This window comes from Momordica charantia (genome assembly GCF_013281855.1).
Source record: "Momordica charantia cultivar OHB3-1 chromosome 6 unlocalized genomic scaffold, Mcharantia_2.0 BLBB01000006.1, whole genome shotgun sequence".
Lineage (NCBI taxonomy): Eukaryota > Viridiplantae > Streptophyta > Magnoliopsida > Cucurbitales > Cucurbitaceae > Momordica > Momordica charantia.
The window spans coordinates 19,427,002-19,446,058 of NW_028275164.1; the positions used below are offsets into that span (position 1 = coordinate 19,427,002).

The following is a 19,057-nucleotide window of genomic DNA, read 5'->3' on the forward strand; positions in this document are numbered from 1 at the left end:
GTCCCAGTAGAGTTCGGTGACGTAGATGAGTGTCCTAGGTGCGAGCTAGGGGGTTTTTCCTTTTGTCTTAACTTCAGTAACCTCATTGCTAACATCGTCTTGTTTTGCAGCTCTACCATCCCTCGTTCCGAGGATCAACAATAAGTCCTGGGAGATCATCAAGCAGGCAAAAGGTCGGAGATTGAAGTACGTGCTGTGGGGTGAAGCGCTAGTTTCCAACTCCCACCTCTTCTCTTGCGGCCTCAGTCTTCACGACCATCCGGACGAGCTCAAGAAACTTCCCAAACCTCGCCAGCGCAGCTCGCAAAAGAGGAAAGCTCCTGAAGGTAATTTCTTCTCGGCACCTTAGCTCGCTCAATGGGGATCTTTCAACTAACCTCGTCTTCTCTACAGGGATAGCCTCTAAATTCCTCGCGCTCAGTAGCACAAAGCGACAGCGAGCTTCGGCTTCGACTGCCCCACCGGCACCTCCTCAAGCTCGCCGTCGCACGAGCAGTGCCGATGTTCCGGCTCCAGGGCTAGCCAATCTAGCCAAGCTCTAGGCCCTTCAGGCTCAGCCCTTGCAGACTGTCGTCGGGGGCGAGGAGTCAGTTACCCCTCTACTTCGGAAGAAACGGACGAGGGAGATGCTTCCCTCCGAGGACGTCAACTCCAAGTATCCACCTCCCCCCATCATGGTCGATTCGAAGAAGGGGTCTCAACATGGTCGGCAACACGACGACGAGCTCCCGCTCCCCTTCAAGCTTGCCTTTTCCCGCCTCAGCATCCACGAGGCCGCGACGAAGGTGAGGTCCTCCAGCTCTGGCCGAGTGGAACGAGCTGTCCGGGCACCCGAGGACCTGGTGGAGGCTGTGAGGAAGACCATAGCTCTTGCTGCAGAGGTGAGCTCGCATCTACTCTTCCTTTCCTCTTTCTCTATTTCTATTGATCTAACCTCGAACTTTTACAGCTGCACTACCACGCCTGCCTCTCGGCGTCGATGATGAGCTTGGAGCTCGGAGGGCAGGACTTGAAGGAGGAGGAGACTAACGCCTCCTACGAGCGGAGGATCGCTGAGCTCGAGGCCGAGGTTGACCAGGCGCGAGCTGAGAAGGAGGCTGAGGCCGATAGGTCGAAAGCCTTGATAGCTCAAGCTCGCATCGACCTGAAGAATGCCCGGGGCCGAGCTGAGACCGCGGAGAAGGGTTGGAAAGAAGCTCAGCAGAATCTCGCCAGCTGGGCCTACTTCGAGAAGAAGGTCAAAGAATTCCCTGAGTTTGATGGCTTGGCACGGGACCTAGCAGATAGGGGCTTCTACTACACCGTCAACAAGCTCGACGCCGTTTGTCCGAAGGAGGCCGTTGCCACCGTCGAGCAAGAGTATGAGTCCATCTGGGCCGATCGACCTTCTGACGTCGGTAACGAGGCTGAGGCCACTGGGGTCGCCGCGGTCGCTAGAACTGAGTTTCTCAAGTCTTGATAATTTCTTACCTACACAACGGCTTACGAGCCGAACAATTCAGCTCGGCGGTGTGTATTTGGGATAACCAGGTTCTTACGAGCTGACCATTGCTTCGCATGTTTGTAAAAATATAACTTATTGTTGGTCGTTTAGCATAGGTCGGGTTTAGCTCGGTAGTCTTCCTTGGCCCTCATTTGACGTAGCTCGGTAGTAGTAACAACTCTAACGAGTAAAGTCAAATTTTACATAAGTCATCAGATATCGGCTTTCATTAATAAATGAAATTTTACACGTCAGATTACACACATCTCATTGATAATAAACTCGCAAATACTCGACGTTCCATGGGTGGGGGAGTCGCCTCCCGTTGAGGTCGGACAGCAGATATGCTCTAGGTCGGGGTATTTTCAAGACTCTATATGGACCATCCCAATTCAGCTCGAGTGCACCGACATGCTGCATTACCTTCTTGAGGACGAGGTCTCCAGGTTTGAACGTTCGAACTTTCACTCTGGCATTGTAGTATTGAGCCATACGGTTCTAGTATTCTGTTAGCCTGAGCTGGGAGTGAGATCTTTTCTCCTCGAGGAGGTCAAGCACGAGTAGAGCTTCATTGTTGGCTTGCTCGTCGAAGTTCTCTACTCGGGGCATTGGCACGCCAACTTCGGCAGGGATGACGGCCTCCGACCCGAAGGCCAGGCCGTATGGCGTCTCACCAGTAGATCGGCGGGGCGTAGTTCGGTAAGACCACAACACCTCTGGTAACTCTTCTGCCCACCGACCTTCAGAGATTTCAGCCTCGTCTTCAGACCACGCTTAATGATCTTGTTGATAGCTTCAACTTGCCCGTTAGACTGCGGATGGGCCGGCGACGAGCTGAGGTGACGTATGCCGAGTTGTTGACAGAATTCATTAAATCGAGCACCGTCAAACTGCTTTCCATTGTTGGTAATGATGGCGTTCGGTATACCGAACCGACATATTATGCTCTTCCATACAAAGTTGAGGACCTTCTTCTCGGTAATAGACGCCAGAGGTTCCGCTTCCACCCACTTGGTGAAGTAATCTACAGCTACTATGGCAAATTTCAACTGCCCCTTCCCCATCGGTAGTGGGCCGATCAGATCTATCCCCCGCTGAGCGAAAGGCCAAGGGCTTGAGATAGGCGTCAGCATCTCCGAAGGTTGTCTCAAAATGCTCGCGAAGCGTTGGCATTTGTCGCATGTTCTGGCGAACTCCTTGGTGTCGCGTTCAATCGTCGGCCAATAGTAGCCCTAGCGAACGACCTTGGCAGCCATGGAATGAGCTCCTTCGTGGCTTCCGTAGACTCCTTCGTGAATCTCGCGGATAAGATACCTCACCTCCTCTGGGTCGAGGCACCGCAGTAATGGTAGGGAATATCCCCTCTTGAAGAGCTTGCCTTCTTTCATCAAGTAGTGAGCAGCTTGGCGTCAGAGTTTTCTGGCTTGGCTCGGATGAGCAGGGACGGAGCCACTGACCAGGAAGTACTTAATCGGGTCCATCCATGTAGGCTTAGCTGACTGGACTTCCATTACCTCAGGCTGGTCGATGGACGACTTGGTGAGTATTTCAACTGGAACTGTTCTCGGCAGGTCGGTCTCGTATGCCGAGGCTAGGCGAGCCAGTGCTTCGGCGTTGGAGTTTTCGGACCTCGGCACCTGTCGAATCACATAGTCCTCAAACTGGGTGAAGAGCGCTCGGGCTTTGGCCAGATACCTATCCGTACGAGCTTCCTTCACTTGATACTCCTCGGTAACTTGATTGACGATCAGTTGGGAATTGCTGAGAATCAAGAGTCGCCTCACGCCCATCCCTCTAGCAACTTTTAGGCCATTTATCAATGCCTCGTACTCAGCTTCGTTGTTGGAAGCTCGAAAGTTAAATCGGAGTGCGTACTCGAATCGAAGACCACCGGGGTCGAGGAGCAGCATGCCTGCCCCACAACCTTTCTCATTGGATGAACCATCCACGTAGAGTGTCCACTAGTCACGGACATCGCCCCTTGCTTGGGTGGGGTCAGCTCGGCAACAAAGTCTGAAGCTGCCTGACCTTTCAACGCTGTTCTCGGCTCAAAGGCGATGTCATGCACACTGAGCTCTAGGGCCCACTTCATCAGCCGACCCGACGTTTCGGGCTTGTAGAAAATCTGCCTGAAGGGGAAGTTTGTCGGAACGATTATCTTGTGCGCTTGGAAGTATGGTCGTAGACGTCGCGCCGAGGTTACCAAGGCCAGAGCCAGCTTCTCAACACAGGGGTAACGAGCCTTGGCCTCGGTCAACGATTTGCTTGTGTAGTAAACAGAGCTTTGCCGTCCTTCGGCCTCCCTGATAAGTACTGAGCTCACTGCATTTTCCGACACTACTAGGTACAGGTAGAGTACATCGCCAGGAAGGGGCTTGGACAACAAGGGAGCCGAGCTGAGGTACTGCTTCAACTGCCGAAGTGCGGCTTCACAATCGTCGGTCCATTCGAACCGCCCCTTTTTCCTTAGCGTTTGGAAGAAAGGGTGGCACTTGTCAGTGGAGCGAGATACGAAGCGATTCAGGGCTGCCAGTCGGCTATTCAACCTCTGCAGCTACTTAATATTCCTCGGTGCTTCCATCTCGAGGACTGCTCTTATCTTGTCCAGATTTGCTTCAATGCCGCGTTCGTAGACCATGAACCCGAGGAACTTTCCTAACGAGACCCCAAAGGCACACTTGCTCGGGTTAAGCTTCATCTGATACTTCCAAAGCACGCTGAAGGCCTCTGCTAGGTCGGCTAAATGGGAGCTCGTCTGCTTACTTTTTACCAACATGTCGTCCACATATACCTCCATCTTGCGTCCGATCTGTTTGGCGAACATCATGTTGACCATCCGTTGGTAGGTCGCCCCGACATTCTTCAGACCGAAAGGCATGACGTTGTAGCAATACAGCCCTTGATCGGTAACAAAGGCGGTATGCTCTTGATCAGGCGCATGCATCCGAATCTGATTGTACCCGGAGTAGGCATCCATGAAGGAGAGGAGTTCATGCCCTGCCGTTGCGTCGACAAGCTGATCTATCCAAGTTAGGGAAAACTGTCTTTCGGGCACGCCTTATTGAGGCTCATAAAGTCAATACAGACACGCGACTTGTCGTTTGACTTTTTAACTAAAACAACATTGGATAGCCACGCGGGGTAATGAACTTCTCTTATGAATTTAGCTCGTAGCAACTGCTCGACTTCTTTACAAATTACATTACTTCGCTCGGCGTCGACAGGCCGACGCTTTTGCCTCACAAGCCTATAGCTAGGATCTACATTAAGCCTATGCACCATTATACTTGGGTCTATGCCCGGCATGTCGTCATGAGACCATGCGAATACGTCAGCATTTGCTTTCAGAAAACCGACGAGCTCTTCTTTTACCTCGGCCCCCAGTCTGCTGCTGACGCTGACCTACTGTTCTGGCCCCAGCAGGGGGACAAGTTCTAGCTCTTCAGCTGGGGTACCGCGGCTTGGCTCTAGTTCATCGGCGCATGGCTCTACCACGTCTGTGACCGCTGCACAAGTGGTTGTTCACTTCATCGCGGCGGCGTAGCATTCTCTAGACGTTTTTTGCTCACCCCGGACTGTCGCAATTCCGGCCGAGGTGGGGTACTTCAAGACCTGGTGGTAAGTGGACGGAACTACCCTGAGACCATGAATCAAGGGCCAACCAATTATGGCGTTGTATGCAGAACTCCAATTTATCACAACAAATTCTGCAACCTTAGTTACTTGTTGATCTCCCTCGCCGATGGTAACAGGGAGCGAGACACATCCTTCCGCGCTGACTGACTCCCCTACAAAATCGACCAAAGGCGTCGGGCTCAGCTTTAAGTGCTTCCTCTCCCACCCAAGGGCCGTGTAGGTCGAAAATGACAAGATATTGGCCGACGCTCCACCGTCGATGAGAACTCTTCTCACCTTCACGTGATCTATAAGTGGGGCAATCAGTAGCGCGTCATTATGGGACAAGTGCAGTCCATCACTGTCTTGGTCATCGAACAAGATCGGCATCACAGGTTCCTTAGGGTACGAGGTACAGACCTCGTGTGCCGCCTCCCGAGCCAGAGCTTTTCTCTTCTGCCCTGACTGTCCCCCACTCGGGCCCCCACGGATGGTATTTATAATGGCGGGACGATCTTCCTTCCGCCTCAGCGGTAGTGACTTCGCTTTCTTCTCCTCCCGAGCCGACCCCTCTGGTTCTGTTGTTTCACGCCTACCGACATATTTTTTCAAATAACCCCGTCGGATCAGATCCTCGACCTACTCCTTCAGGTGATAACAGCGCGAAGTGTCGTGGCTGTGATCCTTGTGAAATCGGCAGTAGAGTCGCTTGTCTCGCTTCCCTGGAGGTTGGAGGAGCTTTTCTAGGGCTGCGAAAAGCGCCTCTAGGTCGGTATCTTCGGCCGCCGCGTAGATCTCCACGATTGAGGCGTTCAACGGAGTGAACTTGTCGAACTTCAGCACTCGTTGGTCTGAAGGGGCTTTCTCCTCGCGACTGCCTCTATTCTTATTGTCGTCGGCCCGTCGAGACGAGCCCCAACCATCGCCGCGTTGCTTCTTGGGAGGAGGGGACTTTTGGTCCCGATCTTTAGCACGGTTGCTTCGCCGGGCTCCATTGGCTTTCCACAACTCCAAGCCGTCAATGTACTGGCAAGGTCTAGCGAGCATCTAGTTCAGGGAGGCTGGCAGTCGGCTTCCGAACTCTATCGTCAGGTTCTTGTCGTTCAAACCCGTGGTGAAGTACATCATGACGATTTCATCGGTGCAACTTACCACTTTGACATGCTCGTCCATGAACCGAGCGATGTACTCCGTCAGAGACTCATTGTCCCATTGCTTCACTGTTCCGGGGTGAGAGGGCGGCAACATCAACAACTGCCGAGCTGAGAATTGGTTGATGAACAGCCTTCTCAACTGTTGATAACTGTCGATAGATTGCTTCAAATGTCGGTACCACAATCTCGCCGAGCCTTCCAAGGCTATTTGAAATGCTCGGCACTTCATGGCGTCGCTCGCAGCCAGGAAATCCATCTTTCCCTCTGATAAGCGCCAAGGTTGCTCGTGTTTACAAAGCTAGAGGTCCTTCTAGGATCCTTGCAAACATTCACAAAAACGACCAACTTACCGAATGATTCCAACCAAGAGTAAGGTTAGAAGATGAATCACTCTTAGATCGGACTTAGAATCTACGATAGACACTCCTAGATCCTAAGACGACTCACTCCAGAATTAGCTTGATCGAGACTAATCCAATGAATCGGTTTAACATCAAACCTAAAGCAAGATTTGAAAGAAGCAACACCAAAAGTGTTAAGAAACAAAAGTTCTTGAATTTCAATATGTTTTAATCTTCAGTTATCCATAACAAGAGCATTACAAGCCTTTAAATAGGCCAAATGGTCGTTCAACATAAGAACACCAAAAGTTTTTCAAAATACTACTTAATGCAAATTGTAGAAAATAAGACATGCAAATTAAAACTTGATTGCACATCATTCTAGACACTTAAATGCAGATCAGAAAACGTAGTCATGCTTCAAATGGTCTTATCTATGTGCTGTAGGAGGCGCTTCACATTTGGATATGGTTTGACAACTTTTGACTTCACAAACTCCAAAGAGGTGCAATCTACAAAGGCACCTGTTCACGAATCTGCAAATTTTTTTGTCCTCCGTGCCATCTCTCAAAATAGACAACTTTTCCCGTGCCATCTTTGCTCCAATCTCTTCTCGACTCATTGATGTAACATTATGAATAAATTCGGGCTCAAAACTCTTTGTTGGTTCTTGTGCATTAACAAGCTTTTGAAGGTGCAGTGTGAAAGCCTCTTGAATCTTCCTTGCCTTTCTTGTAATAATTGCTCCTTTGATATATGTAATTGGTCACAAATGGATTCGTATCACCCGCGAACACCTCTACGTAAGAGATCGGATCTCCAGACCCGTCGTAGGAGCTCATGACCAGAGCGTTGAACCTCGGCGAGATAGGTGCATCTAGGATTGCTTGGGAGAAAGGCGGCTCCTCTTGCTCGGCCACGCGATGCGGATCTACTGGCCTGTACTGCCGCTTGAGATCTTCTATCTCTTTTTTAAATTGATCTCGGAGGATGTCCACTTCAGACCGTAACGAATGAGCACCTTGGGAGGACCTCTCTCGATCGTCGACCTCTGGACTACCCTCCTCCTCGTCGATCCGGTACTCCCGATCTTCGGATGCCACCCCTTGTCGTCTTGGTGGCCCCCCTCCTCGACCCTGACCGGCGTTGTAGCTGTTGAATGACGCCAGGGGAGTTCGAATTGGTCGGACCCTCGGGCGTCGGTTCTCCTCCTGGTTGTCCTGTTGAGGGTGGTCACGTACCTTTGCTCCCAGGGCATTGCTTGTCCCTACTCGTTGTGGCCTTCGCGAGGGTGCTCCAGCTCGGGCTTCCCTGTACGGTCGGAACTGATACTCCGTTCTTTGGGTCAGATGCATCGGCCCCTTTCCTCGAATGGAATCCCTGGAGACGGAAGAGCTGGACACCTCGCTGCCTCTCTCGACCGCTTCGAGCCTCGCCTTGACTTCCGTAAGCTCGACGATCACGTTAGCTACCATGACAGGGTCCACGCCCGCATCGGCGCTTGCCCTGGAGCGCGCACCTATGTACCTCCAGCCGCGAAGACGAGATGCACGTGGCGGCAACCCGTTCCTCTGAGGCTGTAGTGGCGGAAACTGATCTGAGGTGAGGTGAAAGTCCCGAACTGCTATGGGATCGGATGTGGCCGGCCGACCTCCATTTTTCTTGACCACCCCCGCCTGGGGTCGTCTTTCGATGACAGGAGTCCCGGCCACCTGAGAGTACGTGAGTCGAGGATGGGCACGAGAATTGGCAGCATCCCTCATCGGGGAGCAGATTGGTGAAAGTTGAGATCGTGACTGTTGGGAGCGGGTTTGGGCCATCAGCTCAACTTGCAAAACGTGAGACTGACTTCTAGATGTGTCGTCCCCACAGACGGCGCCAAATGTTTGAGCTCGAAATTGCTGAGCTCGGTTCCGACGTTGATCGGATGGTACGGGATGAGCTAAGGCCAACTGTCCACGCCCCCTGAACACTCTCGAGACCTACAAAACAAAGTTAGCACTCCGACGAGCAAGTCAGTTCTAGTCCGAGCTAACTTACCGAGTCTACCTAAGATTACATACCTTGCATTTAAGGCTAAGGTTTCTATTTATTGAAACTGCGCCCGATAGGAACTCTGACACACCCTAAAAATACGGCGTGTTGTCGGGTTCGGAAGAGACACGTTTACGGACTTCGTTCAGGTCGGCTCGTCCTCTTAGCTTGGTCCGTAACCGTTGACCTAAACAATCCTTAGGAAAATTTCTAATTCCATCCGCACGTCAAATCGGCTTACCTTTCTTACCATGACACGTGGCAGGTTCAAATTCGCATCCAACAAACACTTAATTATTTATTACATAAATAGAATCATATTCTATATCATTTCTCTCGTATAACCTATAGTTCTAATGTACATCTTATGCATATTATTTTTAACCTATAGTTTTAATATGAATCTTATTCATATTAATTTTATTTGAATCTCATTCAAATAATTTCTCTCATAATATATAGTTTTAATTTACAATTGACTATATATTATAATGTATCAATATACATATAATCCCTAGAGTAATCTGAACAGTTCAAATTCTTCCAAAAACTTGATTCTCGTTTTACCCGTTATGAGCTAGCAAGGGGACCTAATGCACCTATAGATCAGAAGCTCCAACGATGTGAGATTAATCGGTCAAACTCATTGACCGAGGTAATCAACATTCGTTAACTACGGGTCACTCCACTAAAGACCCGCAGTTGCACTATTCTCACTGCAGAATGTTTTCGTGTCCATGGATATACGACCATTAATGAGAAGTCAATCCTTCACGAATGCTCGTAACTCAAGTTGGGTCAAATTACCATTTTACCCCTGAGTTACATCTTACTCCTTAAATACCACTGCTCCTCTAATGAAAAACCCGGTTATGGTCCGACCAATAACCGGAAGTCCCTCTCGAGCCAATGAGAGGGTGGGGCCCCTTATACAAGTCCCGGAGTAAGCATTTAAGAGAACACTCATCTACTCCCCTAAAGTTGGGGAGGAGTGAATTCCATCTTATGAAGTTATGTTCCCAGCTCCCCACTCGGTCTCGTCCCCAAAATGGTAGGAATATTGAGTCGGCAACTCGGGTCACTCTCACCCATACAGATCAAAGGACGAGCCCTCAAGGGCAGGAGTCCATAACTCAATCAGGATTGAGAATGAGTTGTTTGGTCATCCTCTGAAATAGCAATCTGTTAGTCAACGGCGTTACATCTAAAGATTGTCTATTTCGTAGTCCGGTCTTATACAAACTCATTGTATAGGATACCCTCACTCGCATGTCTCCACACGAACGACCTGGATCGAGTCGTCTGTAACATTTACAAAGTTGACCATATCCATAGTGTTGCCAGGATAAGGTACCCAGCCTTATCCATATACTATAGACCCTTTAGGTTATTCACGGGACATTATCCACTCGTATTTTAGGGGTATATCAAATATATACCTCATATATCAAATATATACCCAGTATATATACTGTCCTGGTTACATGATAATAACCTTGGATGTTTAGTTTATTGGATTTTGGACAATGCAATGCTATTAATTCAACAATAAACTTATTGAATAAAACTTTATTAAATATACATTTGTTTTTACATAAATACAAACTACGAGTTTAGGGCAACATACCCAACATTTTGCTACAGACATCAGACATTTGCAATATGTATGTTACTGGAAAGCTTTTTCCCAGACCTTAAATTTGGCATATGATTTCATAATAAACAACAAAAAGGTCGTATAGATATAAATCGTCGAAGTTGGTACAGAAAACTCTCGACCACTGCAAGATTTTTCCAGAAAACAGTACTTACTAAAAACTCGATAACTTCAAGACCACATATCGAAAATTATCGATTATGGTCTCTCTGAAAAGCTAACTTAGAGATCGTTCAAATGGCATCCTTTGTTCAATTTAGAGTTTTGAGTAAAAAGTTATGAAATTTTGAATCAGCTCTTAGATTTGGCTCTCTGCAAGTTTCTCTAAAGGTATGGGGTTCGAAGAAAAATCGACAACTTTGGTTTCGGGCTCCGATTAAAGTGAAACTTGGTTTATTGGAAAGCTTTTGGGTGGTGAACGCAAATAAACAAGATTTATACAGTTTAAATAAAACTTTGAAATACAAAATTATTATGCAAGAATGATAGTGTGTGGTTCGTGAGGTTGAACGGATCCTTTGCGCCTTCTTGTGGAAGGGTCAGGAGAGTGACTCGTCGGGAGCTAAGGTGGCGTACTCTGAAGTGTGTCTCCCTTTCCAGGAGGGTGATTTGGGGATTTGTCACTTGGCTTTGGGAAACTGTGCTGCTGCTATGAAGCTCCTTTGGCTTACTTTTACGTGTGCAGGTTCTTTGTGGGTGACCTGGGTGACGGCTTATATCCTTCGAGGGGCGTGTCTCTGGACTGTGCGTTCGTCGGCAGTTCTCCTGGTGTTGACGGGATATTTTAAGTGTTCGAGATGCATTTCGTCCTTTGGTTCGTATTGTTAATAGGGATGGCCGGGGTAGTTTTGTCTAGCATGATTCTTGGTTGTCGGGGGTCCGATTCTTCTGCGGTTTGGTGATCGAGTCATTTATGATGCTGCTAGCTCTACCTTGGCTAAGGTTGCTAATTTTCTATTTTCGGATGGATATTGGCAGTGGCCTTCTGTTTTCGTTGACCTTCTTGATCTTCTTCCTCAGGTTATGTCTTGTGGAGGCGGTGGCTGGGCGTATGGATGTTTCGGTTTGGGTCCCACATTCGTTGGGCTATTTCTCGGTGTCCAGTGCATGGGGGGTGTTGCGGCGTTCTCGCCCGTCCGTTTCTTACATTGCTCTTCTGTGGTTTTGGGGGAACATCCCTAAGCACTCTTTTATTGCTTGGTTGGCGGTTTGTGATCAGTTATCTACGCGTGATCATCTTCGACGTTGGGGTGCAGTTGTTCATTCTGATTGTGTGTTTTGCACTGGTCAGGAGTCTCGTGACCATCTTTCCTTTGAGTGTCCTTTCAGTACGGTAGTCTGGGATGGTATGCTTTTCTGTGTTGGTTCGTGCATCATCCTGCCTTTTTGGTCTACTGAGCTGACTTGGGTGTGCCATATTAGCTCAAGTCAGCTTGTTCGTCGACGTTTGTGGCGGTTAGCTTGGACTTCGTTTATTTCCCTTCTCTAGCGGGAACGTAACACGAGGGTTCGTGGTGGTAGTGGCCTGTCACCTTTTACGCTTCTTAGGGCCATTAAGACTGAGGTTTATTTTTGTTGCACTATGATAAGGCAATCCTAATTCTCAGCCCAATGATCCAAGCTTTTGTTGAGCAAGAACCCTTGAATCAATGAAATTAACACCTCCTTAAACAAGTTAGAATCAACCAAGAGAAGGGCTAGAAATTGATTACCTCTATGATCAAAGATCTAGAAGCAAGAATGGAGATCTTGTTCTAGAATGAGTCATTCCACAATCAAACTTGATCAAGGTTGGATTGAATGGCTCAAAATGCAATCTATCACAAGAATTGCAAGAAACCTTAGAAATGGTAATGGGATTTCTAAAGAAAATGTCTCTTGAGAGATCAAATTTCATTCAGCTAAAATCTGCCTTTTACGTAGCTTGGATGGGCTTTTTATAGCCATTATATGAGTGAAACCCCCAACCCTTCACTTTCCAAAATAAAACCCATAAGTAGTAATGACCACAATTGGTCTACTTAATAACTTCCCAGAATTGAACTCTAAAGTTGAAACCATAATTTGGAAGACCAAAAACTCAAAAATTACAAGCAAAGTTTGATGACTTAGAAACAACAAATGAATCTTTAAAATGTTGGCACAACGTCAATCTTGCAAACGTTGACCTTCACAACATCGTCCTCTCTTGGATTATTTTGCAGCATCTGAAATAAAGGTTGAACTGAGCCTATCCAATTTTGTACGTGAATAAGGAATGCTTGTTGAAGCTTCTAAGCCTTGGCTAGTGTAATAGGTCCAGTGGAGACGTGCGGAACACCATGATTCTTATCATCTTCCCCCTCTTCAACAGGATTCGTCCTTGAATCAGATAAGTCATCACCTACATCAAAAGGACTCAAATCAGCAACATTGAAAGTAGAACTTACTGAAAAGTCACCTGGAAGATCAATCTTGTATGCATTATTGTTAATTCTTTCAAGAACTTGATAAGGACCAGCCCCTCGTGGATGTAACTTTGTCTTCCGTTTCGAGGGAAAGCGCTCCGTGCGAAAATGTATCCAAACCCAATCACCCGGTTGAAAAATCAGTTCTTTCCGTCCTTTGTTAATACGTGAAGCAACTTTCGAATTCTGTTTTTCAATCCTCTCCTTGACCTCTTTGTGTAAGGTTTTGATCAAATCGGCCTTACTTGTGGCTACATCACTCACAAATTCATTAGATGGAATAGGAAGCAAATCAAGGGGTGTAAGTGGATTGAATCCATAAACAACCTCAAAAGGAGAACAATGTGTGGTACTATGAATTGCCCTGTTATATGCAAACTCTACAAATGGCAAACTTTCTTCCCAAGAGTTAATATTCTTAGAAATAATAGTCCCTAAGTAATGCTCCCAATGTTCTATTAACCACCTCGGTTTGCCCATCAGTTTGAGGATGACATGTAGTTGAGAACAACAATTTAGTACCCAACTTACCCCACAACACCTTCCAAAAGTGGCTTAAAAATTTAACATCCCTATCACTAACAATAGTTCTAGGAATGCCATGCAACCTTACCACCTCCCTGAAGAATAAGTCAGCCACATGCTTTGCATCATCTGTCTTGTTACATGCTATGAAGTGAGCCATTTTACTAAATCTATCCACCACAACAAAAATACTATCTCTACCCTTTTTAGTTCGAGGCAAACCAAGAACGAAATCCATAGATATATTAGTCCAAGGTTCATTAGGTACATTCAAGGGAGTATACAAACCATTTGGTTGTGATCTAGACTTAGTCGATTTACATTTAAAACATTGGCTACAAACCTTATGCACATCATGTTTCATCTTAGGCCAAAAGAAATGTTCATGCAACATATCATAAGTTTTATGAATCCCAAAATGTCCCATCAATCCACCCCCATGGGCTTCTTTCACAAGCAAATCTCTTATAGAACATTTAGGAACACAAAGCTTACTTTTTTTAAACAAAAAGTCATGAAACACATAATAATCATCCACAGCTTTCCCACCAAGACAAGATGCATAAATAGTTCCAAAGTCAAGGTCATCTCTATATAAGTCCTTAATATGCTCAAATCCAAGAATTTTTGCACTAAGAGAAGTAAAAAGATTGTACCTTCTTGATAATGCATCATCAGCAACAACATTGTACTTACCGTGCTTATAGTTGATAACATAGGGGAATGTTTCAATAAACTCTACCCACTTTGCATGCCTACGATTTAGCTTGCTTTGACCTTTAAGATGCTTCAAGCTTTCATGATCTGTGTGGATCACAAACTCTCTCGGCCACAAGTAGTGTTGCCATACCTACAATGTACGAACTAAAGCAAACAATTCTTTATCATAGGTAGGATAGTTCAACGAAGCCCCATTTAGTTTTTCACTAAAATACATTAAGGGCTTTCCATCTTGCATCAAAACAGCACCTATGCCCAAACCACTTGCATCACACTCGATTTCAAAAGTTTTATCAAAGTTAGGCAAGACAAGTAATGGTGCATTGGTTAATTTTCCCTTAAGTTCATTGAAAGCTCTCTCTTGCATTTCCCCCCATTCAAAAACAACATTCTTTTTCACTAAGTCATTCAATGGTGCAGCTATGGTACTAAAGTCCTTTATAAACCTTCTATAGAAGCTAGCTAGACCATGAAAACTCCGAACCTCACTGACATTTTTTGGTGTTGGCCAATCCCTAATTGCCTTAACTTTCTCTTCATCAACTTCAACTCCATTTTTACCAACTATGAAGCCAAGAAAGTTAACCTTTTCCATGCAAAAGCTACACTTATTAAAATTAGCATAAAGCCTCTCTTTTCTAAGTGTAATCAAAACGGATCTAACATACTCTACATGCTCAAGCAAATTCTTTGAATAAATCAAAATATCATCAAAATACACAACAACATACTTCCCCAAGTATTCTCTCAAAACATGATTCATTAAACGTATAAATGTACTAGGAGCATTAGTTAACCCAAAAGGCATAACAAGCCATTCGTACCATCCAAATTTAGTTTTGAAAGCTGTTTTCCATTCATCTCCTACATGCATCCTAATTTGATGATATCCAGATTTCAAATCAATCTTTGTAAATAGACAAGAACCATACAATTCATCAAGCATATCATCTAGCCTAGGAATAGGATGACGATACTTTACAGTGATTTTATTGATGGCTCTGCAGTCCACACACATGCGCCAAGTTCCATCCTTCTTTGGCACCAATATGACCGGTACAGAACATGGACTCAAACTTTCGCGAACATAGCCTTTCTCCATTAGCTCCTCCACTTGCCTTTGAATTTCCTTTGTCTCAGTTGGATTTGCTCTATAAGCTGGCCTATTTGGAATGGTAGCCCCCCGGTATGAAGTCTATTTGATGTTCAATACCTCTAATTGGAGGTAACCCTTTAGGTATATCTTCTTGGAACACGTCCTCAAATTCCTGCAAAAGAGGTTGAAACAAACTCGGCAAAGGCAAAAGGTTATCGTTAGAAGCCAAATACCCTTCTTTGTACATAAGTACAAATATGGGCTTTTGGGAAAACATTGCTCTTCTCACCTCTCTCACTCTAGCCAAACAACTGACTTTCTTTTCTTTTCTATCAATTTCATCTCTTTTTTCACTCTTTTCTCCACTTTTTCTTTCTCTCTCATTTTGCTCTATTTTTTCACCCATCTCATTCTTTTCTTTCAATTCTTTTTCTTCAAACTCTTTTCTTTTCTTCTCCAACTTTAATTGATCAGCAAATGCATCTTCCGAACGCAAAGGTACAAGAGTTGTTTTTTTACCATCTTTTGTAAAAGAGTACCTATTCAAATAACCATCATAGATGACCTTCCTATCAAATTTCCAAGGTCGGCCAAGCAAGATGTCACCGGCATGCATAGGTAATACATCACATAAAATCTCATCTTTATACTTTCCTAAGGTAAAAGAAATTAAAGCTTGAGAAACAACCTTCATTGTTCCACTATCGTTGAGCCACTGAAGCTTGTAAGGTTTAGGATGGTGTTGAGTTGGAATTTGCAGCCTTTTAATCAAGAATGTACTTACTACATTGGTGCAACTTCCACTGTCGATAACAAGACTACAAGGAGTCCCATTAACTAAACACCGTATGTGGAATAGGTTGTCTCTTTGGTCATTAACATCATCCCCCTTAACTTGAGTGTTAAGAAGTCTCCTTGTAACAAGTGCCAAATGACTCCCATCTTCCAATTCCTCCTCATCCTCCTGGAGCTTTTCTTCAATTAGCTCATCTTAGTCACTTTCCTCACCATCCGTAACAACTTCTCCATTCTTAATGATCATGACTCTCTTGTTTGGACAATCATGGCTAATATGACCAATCCCTTGACATTTCCAACATTTGATGTCCCTGTTTCTCTCTCGAACCTCTTTAGATCCCTCCACTTTTTCCTTGCCCTTGGAGCTCTCAGGCTTGTCCTTTTTATCAAGCTCATACTTTCCTCTAGGTTTGAAATCTGCATTCTTTTTCCAAGTATTAGTAGAAAAAGAAGTTGACTTAGAAGAAGTATACCTCTTGGAGTTCTCCCATGCTAATTGGCCTTCAATTTTGACACCAAGGTGTAACAACTCTTTCATATCAAAATAAGTTTATCTATCCACTTGATGAGCCAACGGTCGATTCAACCCGCCAAGGAACCTAGCCATTGTATCCTCCGCATCTTCATCAATTCTAGCTCTATTCATAAGGGCCTCCATTTCTTTGTAATAGTCTTCCACACTTTTGGATCCTTGTTGCAACGCATAGAGCTTTTGCTTGAGTTCTCGAGAATAACACTTAGGAATGTACCTCTTCCTCATTAAGGCCTTTAATTCCTCCCAAGTTTCAATTGGTTCTTCATAGTTTCTCCTCCATTCCGATTTCAAAGATGTCCACCAAATATTGGCATAATCACAAAATTCAGCCACTGCAAGTTTCAACTTTCTTTCCTCACTAAAATTGTTGCAATCAAATACATGCTCGATTTTGCTTTCATATTGCAAATAATCCTCCGGATCTGATCTCCCATGAAAGGATGGAATTTTAAGCTTCACTCCCCCGGCCCCTCTCTCTTCCCTTTCATATTGGTACTCCCTATCAACCCTTCTTAGTGGTAACATTTCTCTTCCCACTCTTCTTCCCCTTCCTCTCCCCCGGCCTGCACCTCTTACTCCCCTTGGATTGTGCCCGGCTAAAAGGGTTACATTGTCATCTTCTTCTTCATTTTCAACTCCTTCATTAACTTCCCTTCCTTGAGGATTTCCTAAAGCTACTTCAATTCGCTCCATCCGGTCTGCCAAGGTATTAATTACTTGGTTTAAACGAGTAATGGCCCCGGTTTGTGCTTCTCTCCACCTAGCTTCACTAATATCCGCTCCATTTCCCCCATTTGGATTCATGACGTTACAAACAGTAGTTAAATATGTTTAGGACCTCACACACTGAACTCACTGATTTTCACTCGGAACACTCGTGTCTATCACACACAAAGGTAGGCTATTTGGGAAAGTGACTAAATGTTGATATTAGGTAGGCTAACTTGTGGTCGAAGCAATTCTTGTAATAGTGAACATTACAAAACAGCCAAGACAAGATAATTATGAAATCTCAACTAGAACAAAGAAAACAACGATAGGATGCCTTCTACGAAATTCAGAGATATGTGCCACACAAATAAAGAGACAGCCCTAAATATGATGGAATTAGTCTTTAGAAAGCAAAGAGAATAAATTTGAATGACAAATTCCTTCAATTCTGAAAAGAATAAAGTATAGAAGCAAAGCAGGATTTTTTCGTTAAAATTGCACACAGAGACGAAATTCCAAAAATCAATATATTACTTTATGATTTTGACTAAATGGTCTTCTTAACTTTGAAAGGTAACATTCAGATATAACGTTTCACTTCAGAAGAAACAATTAAATTCAAACGTTATCAAGGAGTTTCAATAGGCATTACAATCCTTAAATGCTGCAGTTACGAATTTGGACAGTCACAACAAGATTTGATTATAACTATCAATGAACAACAAAGTTTCGTGCAATTTGAAACTGATTGGAGAGAAATATGAATGAACAACTCAAGAACACTACTTGAATAACTTCTGGATAATTTTTTTTTTGTTTTTTTTTTCAAGAAATCAACACGAAACAATTGAAATGAAAGATAGAATCAATTCTAGAGTAGGCAACAAAGATGCAACCTATGCTCTGATACCAAATGATAAGAGAATCGTAATTCTCAGCCCAATGATCCAAGCTTTTGTTGAGCAAGAACCCTTGAATCAAAGAAATTAACACCTCCTTAAACAAGTTAGAATCAACCAAGAGAAAGGCTAGAAATTGATTACCTCTATGATCAAAGATCTAGAAGCAAGAATGGAGATCTTGTTCTAGAATGAGTCATTCCACAATCAAACTTGATCAAGGCTGGATTGAATGGCTCAAAATGCAATCTATCACAAGAATTGCAAGAAACCTTAGAAATGGTAATGGGATTTCTAAAGAAAATGTCTCTTGAGAGATCAAATTTCATTCAGCTAAAATCTTTCTTTTACATAGCTTGGATGGGGCTTTTTATAGCCATTATATGAGTGAAACCCCCAACCCTTCACTTTCCAAAATAAAACTCATAAGTAGTAATGACCATAATTGGTCTACTTAATAACTTCCCATAATTGAACTCTAAAGTTGAAACCATAATTTGGAATACCAAAAACTCAAAAATTACAAGTAAAGTTTGATGACTTAGAAACAACAAATGAATCTTTAAAATGTTGGCACAACGTCAATCTTGCAAACGTTGACCTTCACAACATCGTCCTCTCTTGGATTATTTTGCAGCATCTGAAATAAAGGTTGAACTGAGCCTATCCAATTTTGTACGTGAATAAGGAATGCTTGTTGAAGCTTCTTAGCCTTGGCTCGTGTAATAGGTCCAGTGGAGACGTGCGGAACACCATGATTCTTATCACACTACTTGGCCTAGGAATTGTTGTCGATCTTGTGACCCAATGCTTATTTCTACCTGGGATTTGCTTTCTTGATGTTCTGGCTTAGGCTGCTTTTATTTGTCTTACTTTGTTGCCTTGATCTCGAGCTATGAGATCCTCCTTTTTCTTCTTTGTTTTATATATTATCTTACCTTTGCCAAAAAAAATAAAATAAAAATAGCCCGCATAAGAAATAAGATCAAGATGAACTTTTTATGATTTTTGAATAAGGGAAAAGTAATGACAAATACATAAA

At 44.5% G+C, this 19,057-nt stretch overlaps 1 protein-coding gene across 1 annotated transcript; it reads right to left on the reverse strand.

The window, feature by feature from the left end:
- Positions 1-5,005: 5,005 nt before the first annotated feature.
- Positions 5,006-5,488, reverse strand: LOC148210873 (uncharacterized). Its single transcript, XM_088125232.1, has one exon. The coding sequence runs from the start codon at positions 5,486-5,488 to the stop codon at positions 5,006-5,008; it is 483 nt and encodes a 160-aa protein (XP_087981358.1).
- Positions 5,489-19,057: the final 13,569 nt, after the last annotated feature.